This window comes from Mastacembelus armatus, chromosome 20 (genome assembly GCF_900324485.2).
Source record: "Mastacembelus armatus chromosome 20, fMasArm1.2, whole genome shotgun sequence".
Lineage (NCBI taxonomy): Eukaryota > Metazoa > Chordata > Actinopteri > Synbranchiformes > Mastacembelidae > Mastacembelus > Mastacembelus armatus.
Window position 1 is genome coordinate 19,162,581 of NC_046652.1, and position 27,090 is coordinate 19,189,670.

Sequence of the window (27,090 nt, forward strand, 5' to 3'; positions counted from 1 at the left end):
TGGTTTTGTTTGGTTAGGTAAGTTTAGGGTTGCATTAGAGTTTTGGTTTGTTATTTTGGGCGTTGGTTATTAGAAGAAATAATTATTGACTATCCTTGGCAAAATAAATTGCTACCTTTACTTGTATTTGGTTTGCTGCTGGATTCTGTTGAGAGTGGGAAAGCTTGGAGAAAGCTAACATCATGTCATGTCCAGGTTTCCCCTAGGCCGGGCGTAACACAAAAAAGGAAGAGCTCCAACCTCAGAGAAAATAATATGAGGTAGAATATTCCAAAATGAATGAGGCTTTGTTAAATACTGCTTTAACCAATTTACCTTCAAAGTCTTATTGAAAGAGGCAGAATCTAAAAAACTGAATCCACCACATTCATATTTCTTTAGAACAAGGGATTTCTTGACATAATGTCTCTCATGTTTCCACAGAAAGTCCAATAACATTCTATCAATGTGTTGTGGTCTGATAACAGCTGCTATCCCACCACCACATTAGCTCTTCAGGTCTACATATATATATAAACCCAAAGCCAACTGATTATCGGCACCGTCCACAGACCTTTCATTCACAGTCTTATTCATCCTGCACCGTGGTGTTTCCTTTGTTCTTATGTTCTCCTACAGGTTAGTGGCCTCCTATAGGTTAGAGGTTCTTTATAGGACAGGTTAGGACCCTTTCACCTGTCTCCAGTCCTCAGCAACATGCAGATTCAAATGGCTCTGCTCACCTTTTGTTTGGTGATCACCGGTCGCTGTGAGCGGCAGGCAGGTGGTCCGGATGCCGAGGTCCCGTCAGCCCGTCCTGTCGGCGACGCCAACAATGTGGTGGAAAGTTCTCCGGCCAGGGTGAAGCCGTCGAAGCCCCACAGACACTGTTCTTCTCTTTTCTTCTCTGCCAATGTGTGAAATCAAAGTCTCCAGTCGACAAAGTCTGAACCACATGTTTATTATAGCAACAGAGTCCTAATAATAAAAATAGAAATATAGGCTATGTACATAATGAATATAAAAGACTGATCATATAAGATCCAATGAATGCTTATGGAATGGATATGGTTACATATTGGATCATGTCCCACAGTTTCCAGGACTGAGCAGGGCTGGTCTCGGTTTTGTTCCAGGCCTGGGGCTGCAACACAACATGCCAGTTTTCCTGGTTCAGCAGTGGGACGAGGAGAATGGACAGCACATCCAAACAGATTCAGTAGAAATGAGGTGAGCAGACTCAGACTGGACCAATGAGCAGGAGCCGTGGCTTCCCAACACCTTTCTGAACAAAACAAACCATAACCAGGGAATGGAACTAGAACAACTGGGAGAAAGAAGTTTGGTTTCCTACGGAGTAAGGGGGCACCTTTCCCAAACAGTGGCAGCAAGCGACCACTGCACCGTCACTGCAAAGACTGAGGCCACTGTCACATCTGGATGTGGACACTCAAATGTCAGGAAACAAAAAGTGGTTTAAAAAGGCAAAAAGACAAAATCAAGACATTTCCATATTTGGATCAACACCTTGATAAGAGTTTGAGGTGAAGTCACAGAAACTTTGCAGTCAGTTGTCTTTGGAAGATTAATTCAGCTATTTCCAATATTTCCACAGGGGGAAACAGAGGGAGAACTGATCAGAGACATGAGCTGAATTAAAGAATCAAACATTAGAACAGTCTAACAGCAGCTTGTTTGCAGTGGTGGAAAAGAATCTTAGAATCCATCTGGTTGGTCCTTCATTGTGCAGAACACCATGTGATTGGTGATCTGTCTGGAACTCTGTCCATTTCTGTTCTCTTCGGGGTGTTCAGTTCCCAGATTCAAGTGATTCTCCACAGATTTGGAATTTCAAGACCTGTTGAGACTTGGAAGGATCTGCAGGAACCTCAAATCAAACACAGCCTGTAGTTCTTTGGGCGCAGGTGTTTTCCTGAGCCAAGACAAAAACACAATTTAGAAAGATTTTACAATGAAATGAGCAAAAACACTTTGTAAAATCAGACTTTAAAAATTAGATGAAGACAATGTTTCAATGTTACTCACAGGATTTGTCTTTGGAACATTGAGTCACTGTTTTTTCCCCATCGAGGCCAAACCTGTTGGAACAAACCTCAGTTAGAAGGTGAGTAAATAAATAATCAGATTCTCTTTTCCTCCTTTTTATTTCCTCCTTCTCTCAGCAGGCGTCCACATACAAGGAGTCATCAAACCCTCAACTAGCTCCAGACAATACACTGCACCACCACACATCATTCCTTCACATTATGGATTAAACTGTTCACTGCTAGAATTAGATCAGACTGAACTGAAATGATCACAAACCTTCAATTGACCTGATTTGCTGATTCAGAGCCCACATGACCTCTGACAGAACCTAGGACTCAGCCCACTGCTCTGGTCTTCACTGTGACTTTAAGGTGAACCAGGATTTGGTTCAGACTGGGATCCTGTTTGAAGACAGACTGGAGTTTTTCCACTTTGTTGATTGGCTACTGATAAATTCTCATGTGAGACATGAAACTGATCCTGCTTCAGTACAAGTTAGCTATAGATGACTATATTGATCAACCCAGTTTCCATGGTGACCGACCAGGCCAAAGTGAACCAGTGTTTGTTGGATTGAAATGCAGGAATTAAGCTCAACCTCAGCTGCCTGACATTGATCTGGATAAAAGACTGTTTTTGTGTTCCTGACTCACTGACTTCATCAGCAACAGTCGTCTTCACATCAACTCAAACACATGATCACAACAAGCTTCTGGCTGATCTGATTGGCTGACTGTTGTCTCTCTCTCTGTCTTTCTGTCCAATCCTGAAGCCTGTCCCTGTTCTCCTCTCACAGCTTCACTGAGAAGGTTGGAGCTTTACAGGAAATCCTGGATCTTTGCTTTGATACTGACTGGGTTTAGTCCAGTCCTGCTGAAAGCACCATGGACTGACTCCAGCCCTCTACTGACCTCAGAGTCTGCAGGCTAGAGTCCGGACTCTGGACAAGATCACGTAGCTGCTGCACATCTGGATCCTTCAGACTGTTTCCTCTCAGGTCCAGTTGTCTCAGATGGGAGGGGTTGGACTTCAGAGCTGAGACCAGATAACCACAGCTGGTCTCTGACAAACTGCAGTTCTCCAACCTGAATAAAGAATCAAAGATGTGACGTTAGAAACCAAAGTTCCTCTTGAAAGTGTTGAATGTTTCAGAATGTGTTCAGAGCTGAAGAAGGTTTAGAAAGTAGAAGTTTAGAAAGTGGAAACTCCAAACAGCTGAAGCCAACAGGATGCAGGTTCAAAGCAGTCCCATCCAAAAAGGGACAAAGAGCTGTCATTAATATGAATGCCAACATGCTGCTGCTTCAATAAAGACGGAGTGACTTCAGCTCTGAAACTCTGCCAGCTCCACCTGTGTCTCCATCTATACAAACTCATGTTGTGCAGCCACATTTCTCTGAGAGGGAAAACAGCCTTTCCCATGAAGATCCTCAGTGTGGATCAGTCTAATATCAGCCTCATGTCTGCAGTTTAGTGTCAGCACAACTTTCACATCACATTCATCTCAGCACACAACCTAAACATGGGGTCTGACCTCAGAGTCTCCAGTCTACAGTCTGGACTCTGCAGTCCACCACACAGCTGCTGCACTCCTGGATCCTGCAGGTAGTTCCAACCGAGGTCCAGTTCTCTCAGATGGGAGGGGTTGGACTTCAGAGCTGAGACCAGATAACCACAGCTGGTCCTTGACAACCTGCAGCTCCACAACCTGAATAAAGAAGCAAAGACCAACTTCCTGTTTTCTTATTGAACAAACATGGACAATGAATAGAACAACACAATATTATAAATACAACACAAGTGTCAATAGAAACTGGTCCATCCAGGCTGTTATGATGAAATTAGCTCAGGTGTGAATTGATGTCACATTAACATGAAGAAGAAAGTGCAGAAAGATGAAAAATCTCTGACTTTAATTCAAAGTCATTGTGAGAAACAGGAATTTCCATGTGATGTTTTAAATTCGATTCATATGGAGTTAAACTTTCCAACATCTGGTCATGTTGGGTGGGATTGGTTCATTTGACACAGTGGTGCTCGGCCTTTTAGCCTTGCTAGTCTTGGCCCATGAGGCAGCAACAGTAGCAAGGCAGGTTTTGACGCCACGCAGCATCTTCTTTCTTTAAAGCCAAAATATTTCCACACAACTGACACACTGTTCCTCTTTGGCACTAAAGTTTCCATAGAGTCGGGTTCTGTGGAGCCCGAGGCCACTGGACAACAGATCAAGGTCCAATAGCAACATGGATCAAGGTAATGCTTTGTCTGTCAACTGATCTACTGTTTCTTACATGTTGGGACCAGAGGGTCCTCACAGGACTTGGTCCATTTCAACTGACTGAATGAGGGATTATTAGGCTGCACTAACTGGGACTCCCAACAGGTGAGTCCAAGGTGAACTACCTGCTCCAAATCCAATGGCAACATCTAAAAAGGGGCCAATAATCTAGTCCAGGACCTGTTTGGATTTCTGTGTGGAAGAAGCTGTCTGGAAGTTGAGGTTCAGCTTGTGCTTAGGGTTCACCAAGTAGTGCTTCTGGTTTGGCTTTGTCTCCAGGAAATCAATGGAAGTCAATGGAATGTCCTCTGAAGTGATGGAAACACACCTGTCTGTGTGTGTTCTCAACCATCAATATCAATGATCAAAGAAATATTTCTACTGCATCAAAGAAACTGGATCCATTTCCAACAAATATTAGTCCAGAGGATTTTCTGCTGACACATGTGACTCTTTAGACACAATGAGACCAACTTTCTGTGAGACTCAGTCATTTGGGACTAAAGACTGAATTTAGCCTCAGAAAAATCCAAAGACAGGAAAAGAAAATCAACTTCAATAGAAGTTATGTCTGTGCAAACACTGAGTTCAAACAATAATTCAACACTAAAGATCTACAATAGGAACAAACAGTCAGTGAACTGACCTCAGAGTCTCCAGTCTACAGTCTGGACTCTGCAGTCCACCACACAGCTGCTGCACTCCTGGATCCTGCAGGTTGTTGGAGCTCAGGTCCAGTTCTGTCAGATGGGAGGGGTTGGACTTCAGAGCTGAGGCCAGATAACCACAGCTGGTCTCTGACAAACTGCAGCTCATCAACCTGAATAAAGAAGCAAAGAAGGAGATCCAATGTGACACTGATGTTGATGACAATGAGGATGGTGATGATGATGATGACAATTTTTCTTCTTTTCATTAGAATAATGAGATGAGATCAACTTGATTAATCCCTGAAGGGAAATGTCTGTGCAAACACTGAGTTCAAACAATAATTCAACACTAAAGATCTACAATAGGAACAAACAGTCAGTGAACTGACCTCAGAGTCTCCAGTCTACAGTCTGGACTCTGCAGTCCACCACACAGCTCCTGCACTCCTGGATCCTTCAGGTCGTTCAGACTCAGGTCCAGGTGTCTCAGATGGGAGGGGTTGGACTTCAGAGCTGAGACCAGATAACCACAGCTGGTCTCTGACAAACTGCAGCCCCTCAACCTGAATAAAGAAGCAAAGAAGGAGATCCAATCAATCAGATGTGTCCTAATCAATGAGGTTTTAAAATGAGTCAAGGTACTTAGTCCTTCTGTTTTTGTGGATCATCAGAATGTCAGCCTTCTACAATTCAATTCAATTCAGTTTTATTTGCATAGCACCAAATCACAATACAAATCATCTCAAGGCACTTTACAAAAACTAAAACTAAAAACCCAACAAATCCCTTATGAGCAGCACTTGGCGACAGTGGAGAGGAAAAACTCCCTTTAACAGAAGAAAAAACCTCCAGCAGAACCGGGCTCAGTTTGGGCGGCCATCTGCCTCGACCAGTTGGGGTGAGTGGATAGAGGAGAGAGAAAAGAACAGCAACAATAAACAACAAATAGACACTGCAGGTTGGTGGGACCAGTAACTGCACATCAGCGATATACAGCTCCAGGACCAGGGACACCTGCAGAAGGTACAGAGAGAGAGGGAGAGAGCACAAACTAGGGGAGAGAGAGAGAACAAGGTTAGTGACATTCAATGGTGGAATATACATGTGAGGGGGGAGGAGAGAAGGGGGGGAGGGGAAGGGAAAGGGGGGGGGGGGGTGTTAGGGTAGGGGAGTTCAGTCCACCAATGGTCCTCGGGCAGTCTAGGCCTATAGCAGTATAACTAACTAAGGGATGGTTCAGGGTTGCCTGAAGCCAGCCCTAACTATACGCTTTGTCAAAGAGGAAGGTTTTAAGTCTAGCCTTAAAAGTACAGAGAGTGTCTGCCTCCTGAACTCAGACTGGGAGCTGGTTCCATAGGAGAGGAGCTTGATAGCTAAAGGCTCTGCCTCCCATTCTACTTTTGGAAACTCTGGGAACCACAAGTAGACCTGCACTCTGAGAGCGAAGTGCTCTATTGGGATAATATGGTACTATGAGGTCTTTAAGTATGAAGGAGCTTGATCATGAAGGGATTTGTATGTGAGAAGAAGGATTTTAAATTCTATTCTATATTTTACAGGGAGCCAATGAAGAGAAGCCAATATAGGAGAAATATGATCTCTCTTTCTAGTTCCTGTCAGGACTCTGGCTGCAGCATTCTGGATTAACTGGAGGCTTTTTATGGAGATATTGGGACATCCAGATAGTAATGAGTTACAGTATCTAGCCTTGAGGTAACAAATGTTACTAGGACTAGTTTTTCTGCATCATTTTGAGACAGGATGTTCCTAATTTTGGAAATGTTGCACAGGTGAAAGAAGGCAGTTCTAGAGATTTGTTTTATGTGTGAGTTAAAGGACATGTCCTGGTCAAAAATAACTCCAAGGTTTTTTACAGTAGTGCAGGAGGCCAGGGCTATGCCATCTAGAGTAGCTATAATTTTAGAAAAGCTGTTTTCTGCAAAAGGAACAGAGAATAGAAGAACAATGAAAACACTGAATGGAAAAACCAACATTCACAGGAGCTTTAGTTGTGGATTCAACATCTAAGATCTACAATAGGAACAGTCAGTCAACTGACCTCAGAGTCTCCAGTCTACAGTGTGGACTCTGCAGTCCACCACACAGCTGCTGCACTCCTGGATCCTGCAGGTCGTTGGAGCCGAGGTCCAGTTCTCTCAGATGGGAGGGGTTGGACTTCAGAGCTGAGACCAGATAACCACAGCTGGTCTTTGACAAACTGCAGCCCTCCAACCTGAATAAAGAAGCAAAGACCAACTTCCTGTTTTCTTATTGAACAAACATGAACAATGAATAGAACAACACAATATTATAAATACAACACAAGTGTCAATAGAAACTGGTCCATCCAGGCTGTTATGATGAAATTAGCTGAGGTGTGAATTGATGTCACATTAACATGAAGAAGAAAGTGCAGAAAGATGAAAAATCTCTGACTTTAATTCAAAGTCATTGTGAGAAACAGGAATTTCCATGTGATGTTTTCAATTCGATTCATATGGAGTTAAACTTTCCAACATCTGGTCATGTTGGGTGGGATTGGTTCATTTGACACAGTGGTGCTCGGCCTTTTAGCCTTGCTAGTCTTGGCCCATGAGGCAGCAACAGTAGCGAGGCAGGTTTTGACGCCACGCAGCATCTTCTTTCTTTAAAGCCAAAATATTTCCACACAACTGACACACTGTTCCTCTTTGGCACTAAAGTTTCCATAGAGTCGGGTTCTGTGGAGCCCGAGGCCACTGGACAACAGATCAAGGTCCAATAGCAACATGGATCAAGGTAATGCTTTGTCTGTCAACTGATCTACTGTTTCTTACATGTTAGGACCAGAGGGTTCTCACAGGACTTTGTCCATTTCAACTGACTGAATGAGGGATTATTAGGCTGCACTAACTGGGACTCCCAACAGGTGAGTCCAAGGTGAACCACCTGCTCCAAATCCAATGGCAACATCTAAAAAGGAGCCAATAATCTAGTCCAGGACCTGTTTGGATTTCTGTGTGGAAGAAGCTGTCTGGAAGTTGAGGTTCAGCTTGTGCTTAGGGTTCACCAAGTAGTGCTTCTGGTTTGGCTTTGTCTCCAGGAAATCAATGGAAGTCAATGGAATGTCCTCTGAAGTGATGGAAACACACCTGTCTGTGTGTGTTCTCAACCATCAATATCAATGATCAAAGAAATATTTCTACTGCATCAAAGAAACTGGATCCATTTCCAACAAATATTAGTCCAGAGGATTTTCTGCTGACACATGTGACTCTTTAGACACAATGAGACCAACTTTCTCTGAGACTCAGTCATTTGGGACTAAAGACTGAATTTAGCCTCAGAAAAATCCAAAGACAGGAAAAGAAAATCAACTTCAATAGAAGTTATGTCTGTGCAAACACTGAGTTCAAACAATAATTCAACACTAAAGATCTACAATAGGAACAAACAGTCAGTGAACTGACCTCAGAGTCTCCAGTCTACAGTCTGGACTCTGCAGTCCACCACACAGCTGCTGCACTCCTGGATCCTGCAGGTCGTTTCCACTCAGGTCCAGTTCTGTCAGATGGGAGGGGTTGGACTTCAGAGCTGAGGCCACGACTTCACAGTGAGTCTCTGAGAGTCTAGAGTAAGAAAGTCTGTGAGGACACATATATTAGAAAAGCTGTTATTAATATAAAAAAAGCAGATTCAAAGTCAATGTTTGCAAAGTATATTGAAATGATCTCATTACTTCATTAGTCATTTAGCAGATTTCTTCAAAGTGCACTTTACTTTCAACAGATTTTGAAGTATATTTAGTGATATTTTCCAAAAGTCTGTTCATGGTTTGTGTTTTTACTTCAAATTGTCTCATTCTCTTCCAAATATAATACTATGCCTCCATTTAACTTGAGCTCTATTTCAGTAGACTTATTTAAAGTACACAATGTATGTGTTCCTGGCTGTGGGAAAGTGGACTCTTGGAAGTGGTCTAATTCCTGTGGACAAAGTTTCACTTCAAAATACTCTTTCATACTACATGTTTACTTCATGTATTTTGGATGTTTGGACAGAATTCTTCGGAGAACTATGCAGAATCCTGAAGATCACTAAAATCCATGTTAGTCCCATAGTGGTGCAGCCAAATAATACTTTGACCTCACTAATAGAAAACACAAACTGTTGTTCCTGTTTATTGTTATTGTTGTTACCTTGAATGACTTGTTTTGTTCCAAAGCCCTTAAATGGCTGGATTTAATAGTGTTAGAGTTCAAATCAATATTTGTTGGACTGACGGGTTTTGGACTTTGTGTAGGAGTTCAGATTATTTTCAATCCTTTTAGAACGTCTTCAAAGTGCACTGGGCTTTTCAAAGTAAGAGCATTGGAGAACATGCTAACAGGAAGTAGTGCTTTTAGTCCAACATCATTGGATTGGAATCTAAGGAAAGTATCTACATTTCAGACTCAGTGTTTGGAGAATCCATTCAGAGGGCATTGTTGGTGTATTTATTAAACACACAATGATGCTTATAGTGGACTTATATTTACTAGGAATATCAATCCAATATCATTGTGTCTTTTAATGCAATATGTTCAACTTGGTTGCAATTTAACACGAAGTCAGTGGCTCATTTTCACAACAAATACTCAAATACTTGGAAAAATATACTTTGCATACTTTTTTCACATTTCAAACCTCATTCTATTGTATTTCATACATAGTTCAAATGAGTTCAGAGTATATTTCAAGTACATTTACTTTGGCTCAAAGTCTATTAGTAATACACTGTCAGTTTAATGTCACTAGAGATTTTGGACATTTGCAACAAGTCAACTTCAAATGTTTCATGTATATTTTAACAGTAGTGTAGTATTTTGGGCAGCAAAAGTACCCAATAATACGTGAAAAATAGGTTTTTCATGTACTAAAGCAGATTTATACTGCAGCTTCCAGCAAATTCACTGGTTTCATTTTAACACAACTTCAAGTATTTCAAAGTATTTCAAAAGTATACTCAATATACTTTTAGAAACTATACAAAAATAGATTTTTTTCACTTGAGCACATCTGGACTTACTCAGCCTTTCTGCAGTTCCTCACAGCTGGAATCAGTCTCCGACGTCCCTGGTCTGATGTGTTGTACTTCTTCAGGTCCAACTCATCCAGAACCTCCTCTGACATCTGCAGCATGTAGGGCAGAGCTGAGCACTGGATCTCAGAGAGACTCTTCTCTGATCTGTTCCCTGACTTCAGGAACTCTTGGATCTCCTGATGGACTGAGTGGTCGTTCAGCTCCATCAGACAGTGGAAGATGTTGATGCTTCTGTCAGGAGAGATATCATCTGTGTTCATCTCCTTCAGGTTGTTGATGGCTCTCTGGATGGTTTCTGGACTGGTCTCTGTCTGACCCAGCAGGCCTCCTAAGACTCTCTGGTTGGACTCCAGACAGAGGCCATGAAGGAAGCGGACAAACAGGTCCAGGTGGCCACTTTTACTGTCTAGGGATTTCTCCATGAATATTTTGAGGAAGTCATCCAATGTTTTATGTTTTTCAAGGGACATGACTGTCACATGAAGGTATCCATCTTTATATTCCATTTTGGAGTACATCTTTCCGCCCAGGAACTTGGCCAGTACCTGTGTCTTCCTGTTGGAGTAACAGTGGACCATGTAGACTGCAGCCAGAAACTCCTGAACACTCAGATGAACAAAGCAGTAGACTGATTTCTGGAAGATCACACTCTCTCTTTTGAAGATCTCTGTACAGACTCCTGAGTACACTGAGGCCTCTGGAACATCCAGAGCACACTGCTCCAGGTCTTCTTGGTAGAACATGATGTTTCCTTCCTCCAGATGTTCAAACGCCAGCCTCCCCAGTTTCAGAAGAACTTCCCCGTCAGCCTCCGTCAGCTGACGTGGACTCGTCTCATGTCCCTCATGGTACTTGTGCTTCTTCCTGTTTGTCTGAACCAGCAGGAAGTGTGAGTACAGGTCAGTCAGGGTCTTGGGCAGCTCTCCTCTCTGCTCTGTGGTCAACATGTGCTCCAGAACTGTAGCAGTGATCCAGCAGAAGACTGGGATTTGACACATGATGTGGAGGCTCCTGGATGCCTTGATGTGTGAGATGATTCTGCTGGACAGCTCTTCATCCCTGGACCTCCTCCTGAAGTACTCGTCCTTCTGGGCATCTGTGAAGCCTCGGACTTCTGTCAGCCTGTCCACACACTCAGGAGGAATCCGATTGGCCGCCGCGGGTCGGGAAGTTATCCAGACCAGAGCCGAGGGAAGCAGATTCCCCTGGATGAGGTTTGTCAGCAGCTCGTTGACCGAGGCCTCCTGTGTGACATCAGACACCACCTTCCTGTTGTTGAAATCCAGTGAAAGTCTGCTTTCATCAAGGCCGTCAAAGATGAACAGGACTTTACAGACAGCCAGCTGCTCTGCTGTGACCTTCTGTAATGTTGGATGGAAAACATGGAGCAGCCTGAGAAGACTGATCTGCTCATCTTTGATCAGGTTCAGCTCCCTGAACGAAAGCAGGACCAGCAGACTGACGTCTTGGTTTTCTGAGCCCTCTGCCCAGTCCAGACTGAACTTCTGCACTGAGAAGGTTTTTCCAACACCGGCGACGCCGTTGGTCAGAACCACTCTGATGGGTCTCTGCTGGTCAGGGGAGGCTTTAAAGATCTCGTGGCACTTGATTGGAGTGTCATGGAGGGTCTTCATCTTGGAAGTGCTCTCCAGCTGCCTGACCTCATGTTGGGTATTAACCTCTTCACTCAGTCCTTCTGTGATGTAGAGGTCAGTGTAGATCCTGTTGAGGAGGATTCCACTTCCTGTTGGATCAGGTCCTTCAGTCGCACGTTCACATCTCGTCCTCAGACTGGTCTTATGTTGATCTAAAACCTCCTGCAGACCAGAGTCCACTGGAAGACAAGAAAAAGGGTCCAATCAAACAGACGTTTGTGTGACACAGAATTTCAACCGTGAAGGACCAACTCAAATGTAGAACAATAAGTGGGTCTTACTGGTTCTGGGTCTTTCTCCACACTGGGGACAGGGACAGTCTCCTGGTGAACCAGACTGGTCACAGTATGAGGTGATACACTGTCTGCAGAACCAGTGTCCACAGCTGGTAGAGACTGGATCCTTCAGGACGTCCTGACACAAAGCACAGCTGGACAGCCGCTGCTCCTCAGAGACCTGAGTCCTGGTCCTGTCCCTGTGGACATGAAGCAAACTGGGATTAGTAGAGGTGGAAACATGTTGAGTGAGGAAACTTTCTTATTGTTGGACTGGACAGAAGCTGGAAACTCCCAGCTGTCTCCCAGCTGGCTTTAAATCAGTTTTCCTCCACAGCTGAACTGGCTGATAATGAAGTTTGGAATCTGATCAACATTCAACACTGAGTTTGTCAGTTTGCAAAGGTTTGCAGCTCAACATCAAGATGATCCAGTGAGATGTTCATTGAGGGAAAGAAAGAAGAGAGAAGAAGAGAAATGTGGTGAGAAACAGAAAAAGTGATAAGACAGAAACATTTCCATGTGACAGCAGAAATAAAGTCATCAAACAATGAGACTCCTCAGTCTGAACAAAGGAGATGGAATCATTTTACTAACTCAATGAAAAAGAACCAACTTCCTTTTCCAAAGTGCATCAATGACACCACGTCTGGAAGTGGATCAATCCCTTCAAAGCTGCACAATAACAGCAGGAAACTGAAGGAGAACTGCATGTTGGAGTTTTTTGGAAGGGTTTCAACCACTGCATTCCTGATGCAACAGCAGCACCAGGGGACTGCAAACATAACGCTGGGAACAACTAGGATGTTTTCAGTCACTACCACTGTAGACACAGGTTGAGCTCTATTTAGAACAGCCAGAGGCCTGAGCTGCTCCACATGTGGAAAGATGTGTTTCTCTTTCCTCAACTGCTTTAGTTTGACTTAGTCTCATTATTATGTGTGTGTGTGCGTTGTCAATCAACTGATGCATTAAAGAGAAACTGCATCTTCAGTTTTAATGTCTGTGAAGATTCTCAGTCCAGGTGAAGTTATCTATAGGTTGAGTCATGACAACTGGACTTCTAGTTTTTAGGTTGATAATCCAAGTGGCTTCATCAGTCTAAGGGAAAGCCGGTATGGAACCTCCAATTTATCTTTCAGGTTGGTTTCAGTCCACCCCTAGTCCCATATGCTCATTAGGTGAGACTATGTACATCAGGTCAAAGTCATTAGACCCACACTTGTGAGCTGTGTGACTACCCTAAGTGGACTTTCAACAAGGCAGGATAAAGACCACATCAAATGTCTTCCAGGGAGGACACACACTACAAACAGTTGGTGAATCAGAGGGGTCACATGAGTCCACCATTAGATCCTAATGACCCTCACCTGAGCTCACTCCTTTTGTTCACCTAATGAGCCTATTCAGACCAGGTGTGAAGTCAAACCAACTCAGGACTGTGGGTCTAATGACTCACCTGGTTTACATAGCTCACCTAGTGAGCCTATGGAACTAGAGGTGGAGTGAAACCAACCTGAGAGATAGATTGCAGGTTCCAGTCCAGTTTTTCTTAGACTGATGAAGCCACTTGGATGAGTAGTGAAATGTTTCAACCTAAAAACTAAAAGTCCAGTTGTCATGATTCAACCTCTCGAGTCCTGCTCTAATTCAGCAGAGTGTATGTGCCATGTTGATCCAACGCAGGACAGCAGCAAAGAGAGTTTTAGTTTTGTATTGAAATAGACTGTGTTGTATTATCAGGCACAGGTAACAACTGTTTCTAGTTTTCTTTAATGCTGCAAGATATATGTGGTGTTCTCAAACATTTCTGCTGCCTTATCCAGGCATGTTCAAGAGCTTTCTGTCGTGCAACCTGTGCTCTGAAACCAAAATGGGCCCAGAGGACTGATGCAGCCTACTCTTTGGCTCTGACACTAATCTTAGTGTTGTAGCTGCAGCACTAAAGTCAAACTTACTGGTTGATTGTTCTGGTTCCACTCACTCACTTACTCTGCAGGATCCACATGAGGCCTGACGATCAGGGCAGAGTGTGTGGGGCCTGAGGACACTGGACTGTTTCCAGTCTGTAGTTTAAAATCATGTTTTAATCAGAGTTTAAATCACAGCTTTGTCATTTGAAAACTGTGCCAGCCCCCACCTGTCTTTTAGTGGACAACCAGCTTTCTGACTGACCAGAGGCAGCAGCTGAGGCTGGGGAGAACCACATCCAGCACCTGCTCAATCACCTTCTCCCTCTACCAGGAGGATGAAACCAGAACACAAAGCTCTCCAACAAACTGCTGATCCTGCTCCACAACCAGGAAGTTTCAAAGTTTCCAAAGGACTGTGTCAGGACCCTGCCATGGACTTCCTGTGTTGGACTTTTACTTTGAAGGAAGTAACTTGTTTTTGATTTTGATTTGTCACACCTGTGTCTTGTTTTCTCCCTTAGTTATATACCCCTCCTTTTCCCTTTGTTCCTTGCCAGGTTGTTTTGTCTTAGTTATTGCTCTCCCCAGCCTCGTTCCAGCCCTGCGTGATTTTTCCCTTGTTTTGGATTTTGGTCTTTGGAGCCTTTGTTGGTTAAGTAGTTCTTTTCTTAATGTGTTTTTCCGAGTCTCTGTTCTCCTAGTCCGCATCTGTATGTTCTGTCTGCCTGTGGTGTCCCCAGTGTGTGTGTGACCCCTGCAGTTCCGAGTCTTGTGTGTTAGAGTTTTCTGTATGAGTCTGTGTCCCCATGAGTGTGCGACCAGACCGTCTCCCGAGTCCTGTGTGAGTCTGTGTCCCCGAGAGAGTGAGTGACCAGACCGTATTCCGAGTTCCCCGTCTCTGAATTCCCTGTGTGAGTCTGTGTCCCCGTAGGTGTGCTACCAGACCGTATTCTGTGTTCCCCTGAGTTGTGTGTCTCCTAGTGTCGTGTCCGAGTCCCAGGTTTCATGTTTCGTTCTTGGCTGCTGTTAACCCTTTGTGCTTCTTTGACCCAAGCCTTTGTTTCTGTGTTTTTGATTTCTTTGAAATAAAACCCTGTCTGCACTGAGTACTGGTCCTGAGCATTTATTGGTCCTTCAAAAACAAAACCTTGCGGTTTTGACAGACTCTTTTCTCTGGACTGACAGCTGTCAGAGACGCTGAGAGGAAGACGGAATCTGACTCTGTATGTAACGGTAAAAACGTCAACTCCGAAAAGCAAGATGAGAGGAGTAGGTGGGATGAAGAACAGATCCAGAACAGATGCCCGGGCCACCTCAGCTGGCTCCTTTCAAAACCATAGAAGGGTTTTCCTAACAGCAGACCTGGGCTATGAAGTGGCCTGGTAAGATCATAGACCACCTGAATGGTAAAAGTGAATGGTCTTATACTTCTATAGGACTTTTCTACACTCAAGTCAACTCAAGTGTTTTTTACACTCTTTGCCCAATCACCCATTCACACTCACACACTGATGGAACAGTCAGTTCACAGTAGAAACAGGCTCTTACTTGGTGTCTGGGGGTCCAGGTTCAGGACTGAAGACTGGAGGGTCTCCTTTGAAGCAGTCATTCTTCATAGACAGACAGATGGATCCTGGAGAACCTGGTCTCTGTCTGGGATACCGACATCTGCAAAGACAAACATGGTTTTATTGATATCCCATCAGTCACTGGTCAGTTCTCTGTCTCTGGAGCTCTGAGTCCACAAACTGCTGATCCTGCTCCACAACCAGGAAGTTTCAAAGTTTCTGAAGGATTGAGCTTTTCTCTGGGATTGACAGCTGTCAGAGACACAGAGGAAGACGGGACAGGACTCAGGATGGAGCTGAAGTCAGAACCACCCACTGGGATACCATCGGCAGGTAACCATAGCGACAGCAGACAAAGATCTAATGAATTTTACTTTTAACACCTAATCTGGCCTATTGAGTGACTACAGTCAGGGATTGTTCATTTTTCAACACGTGTGGAAAAGAAAACACATTGTGCCCAAACTGCAGGATACATCTTCAGGAAATCAGTGTGTTACAAATGAAGAGTCTTGGTCTGGAATCTGAAAAAGGACTAGGACACGCTCCTGTTCAGACCCAGTGGTCAGTAATAAATGTTATGTTCACCATCAGAATGAAGCCACCTGGAATAAACTTGGTGCCAAAGCGTCACAGGATTAGAAAGAAGAATGGTGGCACCCCAGGAGCATATGTAGGATCATCAAACATACAGCTCAGAAACAGGTTTCAACTACTGTCTGGTCTAAATTCTAATGAGCAACAAATGTCTGCTGTGACTGAGAAACAAGCACAAAAAGTCCTAATTGAATGACAAATGGAGCCATGGAGCCAGTCAGAGAGACAGAGACAAAGATTCTGGGCCAGATGTGAAGGATAGAGATATCCTGCTGCTGTCAGTGACATGAACAGCAGGATTATTACATGCAGCTACCCAAGTGCCATGGTCACTGATACAGCAGCTCTCCTCCCCCAGGTCATCTCAAAACACCAAGGAGTCCAACAGCTGATCCTGCATGTGGGTGCAGTGGAGACCAGAAAGGTAGCCCCTCCACTGGCCTGGACCCCCCCCAGCTGCATCCACATCCTCTGCAGACTCATCATTGTCCAGCTTCACCAATGGGATTTCAAAATCATTTGGAAACCTTGGTGGAATCAGGAATCAAAATGGTGCCCCTTACCCCTAACCTGTCTTTCCTCAGAGCACCCCTGATAGACCCCCCCACCTGCTCCCAGACCAAAGATCCTGACTAGCATCAATGCTACTATCAGAGACTAGGACACCCAGGGCCTCTGTTCCAGGACTTATAGCCATAATAAACCACTTATCGACCTGAGGCCCAGGGAGAGAACTCTCTCCCCTAGTGCTATAGCTCCAGTCCAAAGTCATAGAGTGGCTAAAAGAGAGACAGACTGTCCAACCAGAGAAATCTGATTCAAATCCCCTGAAGACAGATAGTTTCAGGTCCCAGTCAAACTAATTTCAAACTTGCAGCTCAATGTCAATCTTTATGTAACTAATCATTTTTAATCAATAATTTTATCTCCTCTTACAATCTTGATTTGATGTTTCTAACAGAAACTTGGTTAGACAGCAGGACAGGAAGTGCAGTTCTTATTGAATCCACCACCTAATGTCACATTTCTATCAGAAACAGGAGAAAACAAAAAGGGTCTGTGCCTTGTTTAGGGAGAACTTGGTTGCCCACAGTCATTTGGGGAGTTTTCATCATTAGAGGATGGATCTTCTCAAATGGAGCTAAAATCATCTCCCTCTGTTCTCGACATCATCATTTCCAAACCTGCCCAATGTTGTCAAGATGTTATTGATGATTCTACGGAGATGCTTTCAGTCGTCTTCACAGAGTTGGACTCTTTAGTTATTATCACTTTATTATTACTGCAAATGTTCTAAAAGTCCTGGATGTGACTGTTTCTGTTAAAGGTAAAGGGATCAGGAACAGGCAGAAAGGACTAAATCAAAGCTCCAAGTTCATTATGACATTTAGAAGCAGATGTTGTGTGTGTTCAATGAAACTCTACGTAGAAAGAGAGAAATGTATTTTTCTGAACTCATCAACAACAGCAGGAACAAGTCACGTGTCCTGTTTGCTACAGTGAGTAGATGAACAAACCCTCCGTCTCCATTGTCATCAGAACTAATGTCAACATCTAAATCAATGAGTTAGCTTTATTCTTAATGACAAGGTTCAAGGGATTAAACCTGCAATAAACTGCCCAACACAGATCCCAACTCTGCAGCCATCCAGGAGACACTTGGTAGAACTGACACATTTTACACCTGTCAATGACAAAACAGTTGAAGAGACCATCTCCAGTCTGAGTCCACCCACCTGCTGCCTCCATGTTTGACCCTCTAGATTTCTGAAATCAGCACTAAGCAGTTTGTTACCACAACTCACCTTAGTTAGTTAATAACTCACTACAGTCTGGAACATTTCCAAGGGCCTTGAAACCTGCTGTCATCAAGCCTCTCCTGAAGGAGACCAGTCCTGATGCCACAGTCCTGAACAACTACCGGCCCATATCAAACCTGCTGTTTTTAGGCAAAGTCCTTGAAAAAGTTGTTGACCAACAACTTCCTGACTTTCTCCTGCTAAACAACTGCTTTGATGATCTTCAGTCAGGTTCTAGGCTCCATCACAGCACTGAGACTGCCCTCATCAATAAAGTCCTTGGCTGGGATCATAAAACCACTGAGCTACCTGACACCAGTGATGCAGCAAACACAGGAAATACTTTGAATTATGATTCTAACAAAGTTAAAGTTTAAGTTTCTAAAATCATTATGAGCATGAAAAGCTCCAGAAGGCCTGGACGCCATCTGTAGTAAACTGATAAAACCCATCATGGATGATATTTTGGAGCCACTAGTCTGTTGTTTTAATCTTTCCCTGCTTTGTGGGCTGGTACCAAAAGCAATAAAGAGCAAAAATCTCCATTTGAGCCCCACTTAAACTACTGTAATGTTATATGGTCTGATACATATCCAAGTGATCTGATCTTAGAAATGATCTACCTATGATCTAAATTACAGGAAGTCTTACGTGTCATATCATGGACTAAGATAAATGCCCCCTCTGACCTTCTTTTTTAGGACAATAAACTGATGAAACTTCCTGAGACCAACTTTTCCCACAGTGCTTGAAGTACAATGTAGTTTATGAACTCAATGTCAGACTGTGTGATCTTATCACTTCTCCTTCACATGGACAAAGTCGTAGAAATAAACACATCTTAAGGGGAAAGAAACACAAAGTCCAATGTCCAAGTCTGAGTGTGACCTGTAGAGGCCACAGATCTGGAACAAGCTTGAAAACAACATTAAAGCATCTTCATCTCTGTCCAGCTGTAAAAAGAGCTTAAAGGGAAAGTTGCTTCAAACATACACTGATTCCTAAACCTGTTGATCTGAAAACTAAGTCAAGTTGTAACGTTCCAGAATAAGGCTTCTGGGAGAGGAGCTCTTATTCTGATAACACCAACAGGATGTAGTAACACTACACTCAAGCACATTGACTAATTAGGTTAACACTTTTCACCTGTGTCGACTCTCCCATTTAAATAGCAGACCTGGGCAGCAACAAGCTGCCAGGTTGTCTGTTTTCAATTGTACAGAAGACTGCGCCCACTCTCTCATTCATTCAGCAGTTTCCTGAGAAAGTGTCAAACTTCACCGTTTGTTGGGAGGATCCTGTCGACTAAAGAGCTTGGAACTTTTTCCCTACGAGGAAACATCAACAGAGGAGAAAGAGGAAGGAGACAGAGGGTTCAAGCTTCAGAATCGAGATCACTCCGAGTGGACGCTACCGGACACTAAATCACAGGAGTGAACCAGAGAAGGACGCGAGAATCCACGCTGCACCTGAAAGCTAGGAAGGCAGGTGCGTTAATCCCTTCTCGCAACATTCCCACTAATCTCTCTTTTCTCTCTGTCACTCCAAGTTCGGACGGAGTCGTTGCTGGAGCTACAGAGAGGACACAATCCTTCACGCCCAACGGGTTCCACTAATTGAGTTCCCCCTCTCTTCCATCATCGCTCCCGGTCCAGTGGACTCTGCAGCCCACCGAGTCAACACTGGAGTTTTCCCTAAGATGTCCCTCTCCTGAGCACTCATCCACCAGTAATACAACTAGTCGTCTTATGTTATTGTAAATAAACACTCTTTGATCATTGAACTGACTCTGGGTATTTCAACTGATTTCAACAGGTATTTCTGTGTAGGGTAAGCTGTGATCCAAAGATCAGAAATCACTAAGAGCATGACACAAGTGGCATCACTTGTTGTTCTTTTGGTATTTTCATTATAATTTCATGGTTTATTTTTCAGGTGCCAGTGTCTATATATCTGGATGATATTTGTCATTTATGATGTTTGGGTGTTTGAGGAATTTTAGGATATTACACAATATTTTAGGTTAGAATGAGGTTCATGCTGTCTGGGCCCCTATTTACAAGATCTGGCTTCTGGGGACGATGGACAACATGATCGGATTTATCTGTTTTAATGGATTTGTGAAATAAATGAAATTTAAAAAAAAGCTGGGTTTAGTCCAGTCCTGCTGAAAGCACCATGGACTGACTCCAGCCCTCTACTGACCTCAGGGTCTGCAGGCTACAGTCTGGACTCTGGACAAGATCACACAGCTGCTGCACATCTGGATCCTTCAGGTTGTTTCCTCTCAGGTCCAGTTCTCTCAGATGGGAGGGGTTGGACTTCAGAGCTGAGACCAGATAACCACAGCTGGTCTCTGACAACCTGCAGTTCTCCATCCTGAATAAAGAAGCAAAGAAGGAGATCCAATGTGACACTGATGTTGATGACAGTGAGGATGGTGATGATGATGATGACAATTCTTCTTCTTTTCATTAGAATAATGAGATGAGATCAACTGGATTAATCCCTGAAGGGAAATGTAGAATGATAATAATGAGAAGAATAATATGAGAACAGTCAGAATAATAGTAATAATAGTCTGACTATATCATGATATTATTGTCAGCACATGGGAAGAGAAGCTGCTTTCCAGCCAACAGCAGAATCAATCTAGTTGATGGCTCATACTGTCACTGTGCAGCTTTAAAGTTTCCTGCTTAAAGTTTGTTGACCCAGTTCCAAAGTGCAGCAAAACAATGCATTGAATTGTTCCTCCTTATTCTATCTGAGCCAAGGAAGCTCCCCCAGGCTCTCCTGTCTCCTGTCTCTTCCCTCTCTGCATCTTCTTCTCTGGCTTTATTGGCTGCAGCCTCAGCACAGCACAGAGGTAAAGCAGCAGCAGCAGCAGCAGCAGCTCAGACACTAAACACAGCTCAACCACCTGGACACATGATTTCATCTGTGTGTCTCTGTGCTCCACATGTGCTTTCATTTCTATGGGATCAACTTTATAGAGACACTGTGGATTTGTTCTTCACAATGAGATTTGGATCAGGGAACAAACTGGGTGGACAGTGTCAGGACCAAAAGCTGCTGGCTTCAGTTCAGGAACAAAAACTACTCAAAGCTTCTTCACACAGCATCAGGATTTGAGGCCTTGGCAATGACAACAGGCTGACAACTGCTTTCTAATGGCCCAGTCCCAATGCACAGACCACATCATGTCCTTGTGTTGGGACTGATCCCCACTGTGTCATTGGCCACTAAACACAAGCTTTGGAATCCCATTCATAGATTGTTGACAACTGACTGTGTCATATGTTTTCTCTGAGTTTCATCAAGTGAGAAAAATCTGATACAAATGCAGAGAAAATCCAACATTATCGTCAACAAACTGATGCTTATTGTGTGGTTTTTGGGACAAAGCAAGACCCAATGTCCACTACAGGGACGTGTTCTTCCCCAAAAAGAAAGAGGACTTTGTTTCTCACGGCCCAAAGTCTTCACTTCTATTCCAAAATGGAAATATTCCAACCTTTTTCCTTCTGGCTCTCAGGAGGATCAGGTCAGATATTGGTCTGGTCCAATATTGACATATTGTTGGGATCCAAACTTGGACAAACACTGGACAGTTTCAGTTGAAACAGTTTCAGCTTTGGACTGTTTCCACAGTTTGTTTAGAAACACAAAGGATTCAGAACAACTTCCTGACAGATGACATTTTTGGGACACTCTGTTCTTCAAAGCTTCTATAGAAAGAAACACATCATTATTAATATGACTATTCAATATGAGTGAACACACATTATTGAAGACAGCTCAGTGAAATGAAGTGAAACTGAAGGAATCATTCTTAGTCTGCTGAGAATAGAAGAACAATGAAAACACTGAATGGAACAACCAACATTCACAGGAGCTTTAGTTGTGGATTCAACATCTAAGATCTACAATAGGAACAGTCAGTCAACTGACCTCAGAGTCTCCAGTCTACAGTGTGGACTCTGCAGTCCACCACACAGCTGCTGCACTCCTCGATCCTCCAGGTCCCAGTTCCAGCTTAGGTCCAGTTCTGTCAGATGGGAGGGGTTGGACTTCAGAGCTGAGGCCACGACTTCACAGTGAGTCTCTGAGAGTCCAGAGTAAGAAAGTCTGTGAGGACACATATATTAGAAAAGCTGTTATTATGACAGAGACAATATATTGAGTTGAACCACTTGATGTCAAACAGGGACATGTCCTGTTGTGTCTTCACATCAGTGGTTCAGCTGATCTTCTCTCAGTGGGTTGGACATGAAATAAGAATTCTTCTCACTCTCTGTCACACTGCACACGCTTCATCTTTGTTCTGCTTTCATCTTGGACAGGAAGCAGAGAAAACTCAGTTCCTTTGGAACTTCCACAACAGGCCTGTCCCTGTTTAGTCCAATGTTGGACATTTGTCCACATGTGGCAGAAAAACATCAGTGTGTGGAGAGAAACAGAAGAAAAATGTGTCCCATGGAAAAACCATTGGAAAGAAAAAGAAGAACTGTGTTCATTCACTGGACAGAGAGAAAAAAACAACAGGAACATCTGCAGCTTTTGGACTGACACCATTTGGAACAGCTCAAGAACATCTGGGACAAAATCCAGCTGCTGTCATTCTCACAATAAACAAGAGGAACATTATGGTGATGATCACCCAAGTGAAAAATCAATCTATTGTTTCAGACTTCAATTCTACTTTTAGCAGATAAAGTGTGTTCACACATTTTACAAGTGTATTTGTGCTTGTGTTGAAACGTAGATCTCATTACTTCATTAGTCATTTAGCAGATTTCTTCAAAGTGCACTTTACTTTCAACAGATTTTGACTTTTAGAACGTCTTCAAAGTGCACTGGGCTTTTCAAAGTAAGAGCATTTGAGAACATGCTAACAGGAAGTAGTGCTTTTAGTCCAACATCATTGGATTGGAATCTAAGTAAAGTATCTACATTTCAAACTCAGTGTTTGGAGAATCCATTCAGAGGGCATTGTTGGTGTATTTATTAAACACACAATGATGCTTATAGTGGACTTATATTTACTAGGAATATCAATCCAATATCATTGTGTCTTTTAATGCAACATGTTCAACTTGGTTGCAATTTAACACAAAGTCAGTGGCTCAGTTTCACAACAAATACTCAAATACTTGGAAAAATATACTTTGCATACTTTTTTCACATTTCAAACCTCATTCTATTGTATTTCATACATAGTTCAAATGAGTTCAGAGTATATTTCAAGTACATTTACTTTGGCTCAAAGTCTATTAGTAATACACTGTCAGTTTAATGTCACTAGAGATTTTGGACATTTGCAACAAGTCAACTTCAAATGTTTCATGTATATTTTAACAGTAGTGTAGTATTTTGGGCAGCAAAAGTACCCAATAATACGTGAAAAATAGGTTTTTCATGTACTAAAGCAGATTTATAGTGCAGCTTCCAGCAACTTCACTGGTTTCATTTTAACACAACTTCAAGTATTTCAAAGTATTTCAAAAGTATACTCAATATACTTTTAGAAAATATACAAAAATAGATTTTTTTCACTTGGGCACATCTGGACTTACTCAGCCTTTCTGCAGTTCCTCACAGCTGGAATCAGTCTCAGTCGTCCCTGGACTGATGTCTTGTACTTCTCGAGGTCCAACTCATCCAGAACCTCCTCTGACATCTGCAGCATGTAGGCCAGAGCTGAGCACTGGATCTCAGAGAGTCTCTTCTCTGATCTGTTCCCTGACTTCAGGAACTCTTGGATCTCCTGATGGACTGAGTGGTCGTTCAGCTCCATCAGACAGTGGAAGATGTTGATGCTTCTGTCAGGACAGATATCATCTCTGTCGAACTCCTTCAGGTTGTTGATGGCGCTCTGGATGGTTCCTGGACTGGTTTTTCTCTGACCCAGCAGGCCTCCTAAGACTCTCTGGTTGGACTCCAGAAAGAGGCCATGAAGGAAGCGGACAAACAGGTCCAGGTGGCCACTTTCACTGTCCTGGGATTTCTCCATGGTTGTCAACAGGAAGTTGGGAGCCATGGAGCCATCATCATCATCATCATAATCATAATATCCATATTCCCCCAGGAACTTCTCCAGTACCTGTATCTCCCTGTTGGAGTAACAGTGGACCATGTAGACTGCAGCCAGAAACTCCTGAACACTCAGATGAACAAAGCAGTAGACTGATTTCTGGAAGATCACACTCTCCCTTTTGAAGACCTCTGTACAGACTCCTGAGTACACCGAGGCCTCTGGAACATCCAGACCACACTGCTCCAGGTCTTCTTGGTAGAACAGGATGTTTCCTTCCTCCAGATGTTCAAACGCCAGCCTCCCCAGCTTCAGAAGAACTTCCCTGTCATCCTCCGTCAGCTGCCGTGGACTCGTCTCATGTCCTTCATGGTACTTGTGCTTCTTCCTGTTTGTCTGAACCAGCACGAAGTGTGAGTACAGGTCAGTCAGGGTCTTGGGCAGCTCTCCTCTCGGCTCTGTGGTCAACATGTGCTCCAGAACTGTAGCAGTGATCCAGCAGAAGACTGGGATTTGACACATGATGTCGAGGCTCCTGGATGCCTTGATGTGTGAGATGATTCTGCTGGACAGCTCTTCATCCCTGGACCTCCTCCTGAAGTACTCGTCCTTCTGGGCGTCGGTGAAGCCTCGGACTTCTGTCAGCCTGTCCACACACGTAGGAGGGATCCCATTGGCCGCCGCGGGTCGGGAAGTTATCCAGACCAGAGCCGAGGGAAGCAGATTCCCCTGGATGAGGTTTGTCAGCAGCTCCTTGACCGAGGCCTCCTGTGTGACATCAGACACCAGCTTCCTGTTGTTGAAATCCAGTGAAAGTCTGCTTTCGTCCAGGCCGTCAAAGATGAACAGAACTTTACAGACAGCCAGCTGCTCTGCTGTGACCTTCTGTAATGTTGGATGGAAAACATGGAGCAGCCTGAGAAGACTGATCTGCTCATCTTTGATCAGGTTCAGCTCCCTGAACGAAAGCAGGACCAGCAGACTGACATCTTGGTTTTCTGAGCCCTCTGCCCAGTCCAGACTGAACTTCTGCACTGAGAAGGTTTTTCCAACACCAGCGACGCCGTTGGTCAGAACCACTCTGATGGGTCTCTGCTGGTCAGGGGAGGCTTTAAAGATCTCGTGGCACTTGATTGGAGTTTCATGCAGGGTCTCCATCTTGGAAGTGGTCTCCAGCTGCCTGACCTCATGTTGGGTATTAACCTCTTCACTCAGTCCCTCTGTGATGTAGAGCTCAGTGTAGATCCTGTTGAGGAGGGTTCCACTTCCTGCTGGATCAGGTCCTTCAGTCACACGTTCACATCTGGTCCTCAGACTAGTCTTATGTTGATCTAAAACCTCCTGCAGACCAGAGTCCACTGGAAGACAAGAAAAAGGGTCCAATCAAACAGACGTTTGTGTGACACAGAATCTCGACTGTGAAGGACCAATTCAAATGTAGAACAATCAGTGGGTCCTACTGGTTCTGGGTCTTTCTCCACACTGGGGACAGGGACAGTCTCCTGGTGAACCAGACTGGTCCCAGTATGAGGTGATGCACCGTCTGCAGAACCAGTGTCCACAGCTGGTAGCGACTGGATCCTTCAGGACTTCCTGACACAAAGCACAGCTGGACAGCCGCTGCTCCTCAGATACCTGAGTCCTGGTCCTGTCCCTGTGGACATGAAGCAAACTGGGATTAGTTGAGGTGGAGACATGTTGAGTGAGGAAACTTTCTTATTGTTGGACTGGACAGAAGCTGGAAACTCCCAGCTGTCTCCCAGCTGGCTTTAAATCAGTTTTCCTCCACAGCTGAACTGGCTGATAATGAAGTTTGGAATCTGATCAACATTCAACACTGAGTTTGTCAGTTTGCAAAGGTTTGCAGCTCAACATCAAGATGATCCAGTGAGATGTTCATTGAGGGAAAGAAAGAAGAGAGAAGAAGAGAAATGTGGTGAGAAACAGAAAAAGTGATAAGACAGAAACATTTCCATGTGACAGCAGAAATAAAGTCATCAAACAATGAGACTCCTCAGTCTGAACAAAGGAGATGGAATCATTTTACTAACTCAATGAAAAAGAACCAACTTCCTTTTCCAAAGTGCATCAATGACACCACGTCTGGAAGTGGATCAATCCCTTCAAAGCTGCACAATAACAGCAGGAAACTGAAGGAGAACTGCATGTTGGAGTTTTTTGGAAGGGTTTCAACCACTGCATTCCTGATGCAACAGCAGCACCAGGGGACTGCAAACATAACGCTGGGAACAACTAGGATGTTTTCAGTCACTACCACTGTAGACACAGGCTGAGCTCTATTTAGAACAGCCAGAGGCCTGAGCTGCTCCACATGTGGAAAGATGTGTTTCTCTTTCCTCAACTGCTTTAGTTTGACTTAGTCTCATTATTATGTGTGTGTGTGTTGTCAATCAACTGAAGCATTAAAGGGACAAACTGCTTCCTGTTTGGGTCCAGGATGGGCAGAGTGTTGCTGCATTGATCCAGTCCAGGACAACAGCAAAGGGAGGTTCAGTTTGTGGAACACAGTCTCACATTAGAAGAGACAGGTTTTCTTTAATGCTGGAAGAAATCTGTGCTGTTGTCAGTGCAGCCTTATCCAGGCCTGCTGTTAAGAGGACTTTGTTTCCAGCTGACTGCACGTCTCTTTATGCTACACACTTGTGGGAAATGGACTGAAACACAAGCCTTCAGAAAGTCCAGGCAGCTGATCCTGATGTCATGACCATGTTGTTGGAGAGACCTACAGCAGGTCGTCCTGTGGCTGCAGGACTTACTACCTTCCAAGCAGTTTGGTGGAAACTTCTGTCTAAATGTCTTTGTGACATCATGAGCATCTCCAGCTTTTTTTAAAGTCTGCAGGCAGAGTCCAACAGAGCGACTGAATAAATAGGCCACAGAATCAACATGCTAGATAAGATCAGATATTAGAATTGAACAATAGCTCAGCTCATCAATAAAATAATATCTACTCTCAGTCGTGTTGTTAGACTTGAAAGCAGAACTTTGCCTGCATCGTTGGAGGAGGGGGAGGAATCTGATGTGGCACATGGAGACACAGAAAGTATTTCCATGGTAGCAGATGCAGGTGCTGCACAGACAAAGTAAATCCTTAGCCCTGCACAATAAACAATGAATGACACTGTGTTAATGCTGATACAACAAAGCTCTAGAGGGGAATCTAGAAACAGGTTGGACTGTGATAACACAGGCTGATTCAAACTGGGC

General features: G+C 43.8%; 2 protein-coding genes and 1 pseudogene across 2 annotated transcripts in view; 1 reads left to right on the forward strand and 2 right to left on the reverse strand.

Moving 5' to 3' along the window:
* Positions 1-27,090, forward strand: part of LOC113121849 (uncharacterized) — a 1,077,549-nt gene that overhangs the window by 899,927 nt on the left and 150,532 nt on the right.
* LOC113121854 (uncharacterized) overlaps positions 1-27,090 on the reverse strand; it is a 957,344-nt pseudogene that overhangs the window by 734,739 nt on the left and 195,515 nt on the right.
* On the reverse strand, positions 924-25,475 carry LOC113121857 (protein NLRC3-like). Its single transcript, XM_033325772.1, is given in 16 exon segments — positions 924-1,912; positions 2,026-2,078; positions 2,940-3,113; positions 3,563-3,736; positions 4,953-5,126; positions 5,346-5,519; positions 7,016-7,189; positions 8,406-8,579; positions 10,004-10,465; positions 10,520-11,852; positions 11,955-12,148; positions 15,410-15,529; positions 20,031-20,204; positions 21,780-21,968; positions 23,375-25,220; positions 25,323-25,475. Coding segments are annotated over 16 exon segments (5,418 nt in total). The 5' UTR covers positions 25,324-25,475; the 3' UTR covers positions 924-1,910.